The sequence below is a fragment of the Chelonoidis abingdonii genome, chromosome 1 (genome assembly GCF_003597395.2).
Source record: "Chelonoidis abingdonii isolate Lonesome George chromosome 1, CheloAbing_2.0, whole genome shotgun sequence".
NCBI classification, from domain to species: domain Eukaryota; kingdom Metazoa; phylum Chordata; order Testudines; family Testudinidae; genus Chelonoidis; species Chelonoidis abingdonii.
Genome location: NC_133769.1, coordinates 177,638,298 through 177,643,413, shown reverse-complemented (window position 1 = coordinate 177,643,413; position 5,116 = coordinate 177,638,298). Strand labels below are relative to the sequence as shown.

General features: G+C 48.8%; 1 protein-coding gene across 1 annotated transcript in view; it reads left to right on the top strand.

Annotated features, from left to right (window-relative positions):
• Positions 1-4,870, top strand: part of DCAF6 (DDB1 and CUL4 associated factor 6) — a 208,676-nt gene extending 203,806 nt beyond the window's left edge. The window contains exons 23-24 of the mRNA XM_075063452.1: positions 3,491-3,596; positions 4,429-4,870. Of these exons, the coding sequence (XP_074919553.1) occupies positions 3,491-3,596; positions 4,429-4,493 (171 nt within the window). The 3' untranslated portion in view covers positions 4,494-4,870. The remainder of the gene's footprint in view (positions 1-3,490; positions 3,597-4,428) is intronic.
• Positions 4,871-5,116: the final 246 nt, after the last annotated feature.

Sequence of the window (5,116 nt, the reverse complement as noted above, 5' to 3'; positions counted from 1 at the left end):
GCCCAGCCGACCCGGCCACCCTCAGTTTCCTTCCTGCCGGCTACTCGACAGTGGGAGGGAAAGGGTGGGTTTGGAATGGATATGAGCAACACATGCTCGAAGAAAACAGTTTACAGGGTAAGTAACCTAAACTGTTCTTCTTCTTCGAGTGGAATGCTCATATGCATCCATGTTAGGTGAAATCCCAAGCCTTACCAATAGGCGAGGGGTCGAGTGAGACCGGCGTCTGGATACGGCCGCCCAAGGCCGCGTCGTCCCGAGACTGCTGGACCAACGGCAGTAGTGCGAGCGAAAGTGTGAGCCGAATGAACCAGTCCAGCTCGGCAAATCTCCTGGATGGGGGCAGTTCCAAGTAGTGCTATGAGGAAGCTTGACGCCCCTCGACTGGAATGGCGTCCGTAAGTGACCCGAGGGCAACCTGAGCTTGCTCGTAGCAACGATGCGGATACAGGCCCTAGACCAGGAGGAATCCTTTGGGAGAAGACTGACAGACTTTCATTCGCTCTTGCACCGGCGACAGAAGAGCTGCGGAGACCTTCGAACGGGCTGGTTTTCCACACATAGCAAAGCCAGCTGCTCTGCGCACAATCCAGGGTGTTTGTAGCTGCTGCTCTCCTCCGAAGCATGCGGCTTCGGGAAGAAAACAGGGAGAAGATGTCCTGGCAAACGTGGAGGCAGACACCACCTTAGGGGAGGAATGCAGGATAGGTCGCAGTTGCAGCTTTTCGTTTATGAAAGACGGTGTACGGGGATCGACAGTGAGGGCCTGATCTCCGAGACCGACGCGCGGGTGAATGGCACCAGAAAGACCGCCTTTCCATCGATAGGATAGAGAATAGTGGGCGTGACTCCATAGGTTCATAGGCGGGCAACATAAAGTCTGTTCAAGACCAAGTTGACGTCCCAGGAGGGGGCTGCGTGTGACGAGGGTGGGAAAGTACGGTCCAGACCACATTCAGGAAGCGAGAGTACTAGCGGGTGAGAGAACCCGCGCAGCCAATGCGTCTCCATGATGGAAGGCGGATATTGCCTGCCAGTGCACTTAAGAGAGGAATCGCCAGCCGTCCTGCTTAAGTCCAGAGGTAGTCTGGATAGCGTCGGATTGACGCCGTAAGGGGAAACATCGTGGATGCACACAGGCCGTGAAGCGGCCTCGCACTTGGCAACATACGTTGCTGCGGGCTTGCCGTTTCCTGCGTATGGAGGATAACTGCCGCTTGCCACCGCGACTGAAGCAGCGTAATCTCAGCATCCACATTGTAGGAGCCACGCCGTGAGGTGGCAGCGATCGCCAGATCCGGATGACGAAAGTCTCCCGTGGTCTGTAGTGATGAGTCCGGGACACTGCGGCGGAGTTTAATTGGAGGCGGCTATGACAGTGTCCAGGAGGGTGGCATGTACCGGCTTAGCCTGGCACGCCGCGGGCTATAGATGATCTGGTGCCGTTGTCGCGTGCGAACCTTGAGCAAGACCCGTGTACCAGAGGAAACGGCGGGGAAGGCATAAAGTAGGCGGTGTCTCCAGGCAGGAGAAAGGCGTCCGTTTATCAACCCGGGATGGGAGAGAGGCCCTGGCGGAATGAGCGAACTCTGGCATCTCCTGTTCGAGCGGGACGCGTAAGAGTCTACGAGGGGAAAGCCCCCACCTCTGGAAAATGGAGTATAAATGACGTCCGATCTGATCGACACTCGTGGAGAGAAGGACCTGCGTCAGCCGATCCGCCAGGGTGTTCTGGACTTCCGTGGCAGGAGGATGCTCTAGATACCACTCGGAGGCTATACAGCAAGTCCCAATAGTTTGAATGGCTTCTTGACACTATGAGGGAGGACGAGCGGAGTCCCCCCCTGCCTGTTGATGTAGTACATGACCGTTGTGTTGTCCTAAAGCAACCGATACATCAACTGCCGACGAAGATGCTGCGATGGAGACAGCTCCTGACAAGGCAAAGAGCGGAACGCCCTAGCTTCCCGAGTGATGTGTAGGAAGGTGGAGCTCGGTTGGATAGATCACAAACCGGGATCCCTGGGTCCGGTGAAGCGATCCTAAGTGGGCCCCCCAGCCGGAGGATGTATCACATCCGTCGTTAGGGTTAGAGTGTTGCGTGTGGATGAAAGGGCACCCTGCACAAACCTGAGACGGCGTCCAGCCACAGACTCGACTAGGGAGCGGGGAAGAACCGGGGAGGGGATCGAGAGAAGGCGACGTCCAATGGGAGTCCTGGTCGGCGCACGGAAGACCGAGTGAAGCCACGTCTGAAAGTGGTCGCATGCGCAGGCCTGGCGTATTTGGTGGAATGGGTGCAATGCGGCGATACCACTCCGCCAGCAGGGCGTAGGCAAGTTGCGGAGGTGAGTCAGACGACTGTCTGCAAGAGCCGGACGAGTGAAGTGAGGCGCTAGGGAAGCCGCGCTTGAGGCAAGTAGGCCTGGGCAAGGAGGAAGTTCCAGTGTCGCTCCTAATCAGTCCAGTCTCTGCATCGGATTGAGAGGTGACTTGCCCTCCGCAATTCGAGGAGGCATCCCCAAGCGACACACAGAGGTCCTTGGTTACCTGAGAGGCTGGGCGGTGACCGGACGCTTAGGGCGTAGCGAGGCGCCCTTGACTGAGCCAGTCGTCTTCAGGTATTCGGGAAGACATGTATCGCTGTTTGCCGCAGTGGCGTGCAAGAGGTGACGGCACATGCCTTATCGTGAAGACCCTCGTGGCAGTAGACAGGCCAAGGGGAGGACAGCAAACTGAACAGTGGGTGCTGTCTGACCCGGAACCGAAGGTAACGTTCCTGTGCGGGCGGCGGAAAATCAGGCTAGTGGAAAGTACCCGTGCCTTCAGGTATCTTGAGGTAGGGCGTACCAGACCTCCAGATCCAAGGAGGGAATAATTGGTTCCCAGGGAGACGCATGCGGCTTCAACTTGCGTAGCACCCTATCGCCTATTTATGCGGCGCCGTGGTGGCGCCACTCCAGGGGGCGCCCAGCCGACCCGCCGAGTGTTGCTAGGGTAAAAAGTTTCTCTGACGGCTGTGCACGCAGCACGCACACACCTAAATGGAATGGATATGAGCAACACATCTCAAAGAACAACAGTTACAGGGTAAGTAACCTTGTCTTCTCTGCAGTTACTCATATGTGCAACATCATCAGTTCGCTGTCTTCCCATCTTATCTTGGAAACTATTTTTCTTTATTTCCCATACTACTTAATCTCTGTCAGGAACTCAGACGTCACAGTGATGATTTTATTATAAATATTACCATACTATCTGGATTAAAAAATTGCTCTTATGACCGACTTTTCTAATGATACAGTATACCTACAGCATAATTTATAACACGTGCTAGGGTCTTCTCTTTTGTCATATTTAACTTGGTAAAGCTTTTTTGGACACAGTGTATTAGATTCTGTATAAAATACAATCTGTATTGCATCAGGAATAGTTTGTAGTTAGTGATGCTTTGATCAGTGATGCCTTTTTTTTTTTTTTGTCGCTACAGGTTATAACTCGTAATGAATTAATGCTGGAGGAGACCAGAAACACAATTACTGTTCCAGCTTCTTTCATGTTACGAATGCTGGCATCACTGAATCCTATAAGAGCTGGTAGGAGAATTTTAGAGTAGCTTCTGTGCAGACTATTTATGCCATTCATAAATCTTGTCTAGCACTGTCACTTAAGCTGAACGTTTTGTAGTGAATTTTACATACCACTCTCAAACACTGTTTGTTTTTCTCCTTTTTAAGAGTCGCTAGATGTGTGTTTTAGATGCTAAATATTTATATATCTATTTTTTATTTGCTCCTTGGTGTATTCTATTCCAAGGAAAGAACTGCTCCACACTTCAATAATGATATTCTGACACTAATACTGTTTTATTGCAGAAATGATTGCCTAGTCACACTGTATAAGTGGCCAGTCATGATCCCTCCCTTGTGCTTCTTCATTTAATTTTCCTTTCTCTAAACTGCTACACAACAGATGTCTTTTCTGATGCCTACAGTGACTGACAGCAATTTTCCCAATTTTCTGACCAGTGCACACTTCTGGTTACAACTGTTTTTTAAAATACCCTCTCAGTTCCAACTCTCTAAAACAGGCTGCTCACTTCATTGACTTGCCATCTGTTTTTTAAAATTCTGCTCAAACCCATCTCTTCTGTGCTGACCATGAGTGAGTTGCTGCCTGCTTCATCACATTGGTGCTCACGATTTCTAGTCCTTTGCTTTTACTGTCCCTGCTCTCTTGTGGTGGTGTTGCAACTTTTCCATTTAGTATGTACTATCAGCCTACTTACTCATTTCAAATGGTTCCATCAGCACATAATACATAGCCACTGTGCTTTGGGTAGTGTCTGGTTGATTCATTGTATTGTAAATGTTAGCTGAAAAGTTACTTTTAAAGTTGTCCTTATTAAATCATCCTTGTGTCTTGCAGACCGGTTGGAGGGTGACAGGTCAGAAGGGTCTGGTCAAGAGAATGAAAATGAAGATGAAGCATAATTGGATCTTCTATGCGAGCACCTAGACGTTATGGAATTTATATAAGACATTAATTATATTTTTCCTTACAGAGCTTTAGTGCAATTTTAAGGTTTTGCTTTTGGATAACCCAACATTTTGTTTCTGAACGACTGTGTGCATGACTTTGGGAGAGTGTGCAAGTAAAATAAGCAAAAATGTTTTTAAAACGTTTTGCCATGTCTGAGGGGTGCTAGAAGATGCAAAGTGCAATATTTTCCTTAACCTGCAAACGTGGGAGCTTGGATCAATGTTTAAAAATAACTTTCATTGGAGCAAAAACATTGGTTCAAATAAATTTCTGTACCTGCTATTTGCATGTTTGTTGCTTTCTAATTAAAAGATTTGGTTGTTTTAAATTGTCTCATGTTCTTTTTGTACAATAATTGATTCATCACGATACAGTATTTTCCAGATTCTAATCTCAATTGTCCTTTCTCTCTGAGCATGATCCTGGACACCCTCAATTCCTATTGAAATCTATGAGAGTTGTGGGTTCTTGGCATTCTAGAAGCATTGCACCTTCTGCTCTTAAAAACTAGTTAAGATGAAAAAGGCCCAATTAGTTACAGAAGTCCTATATTATGTTCAATTTTTCATATGTG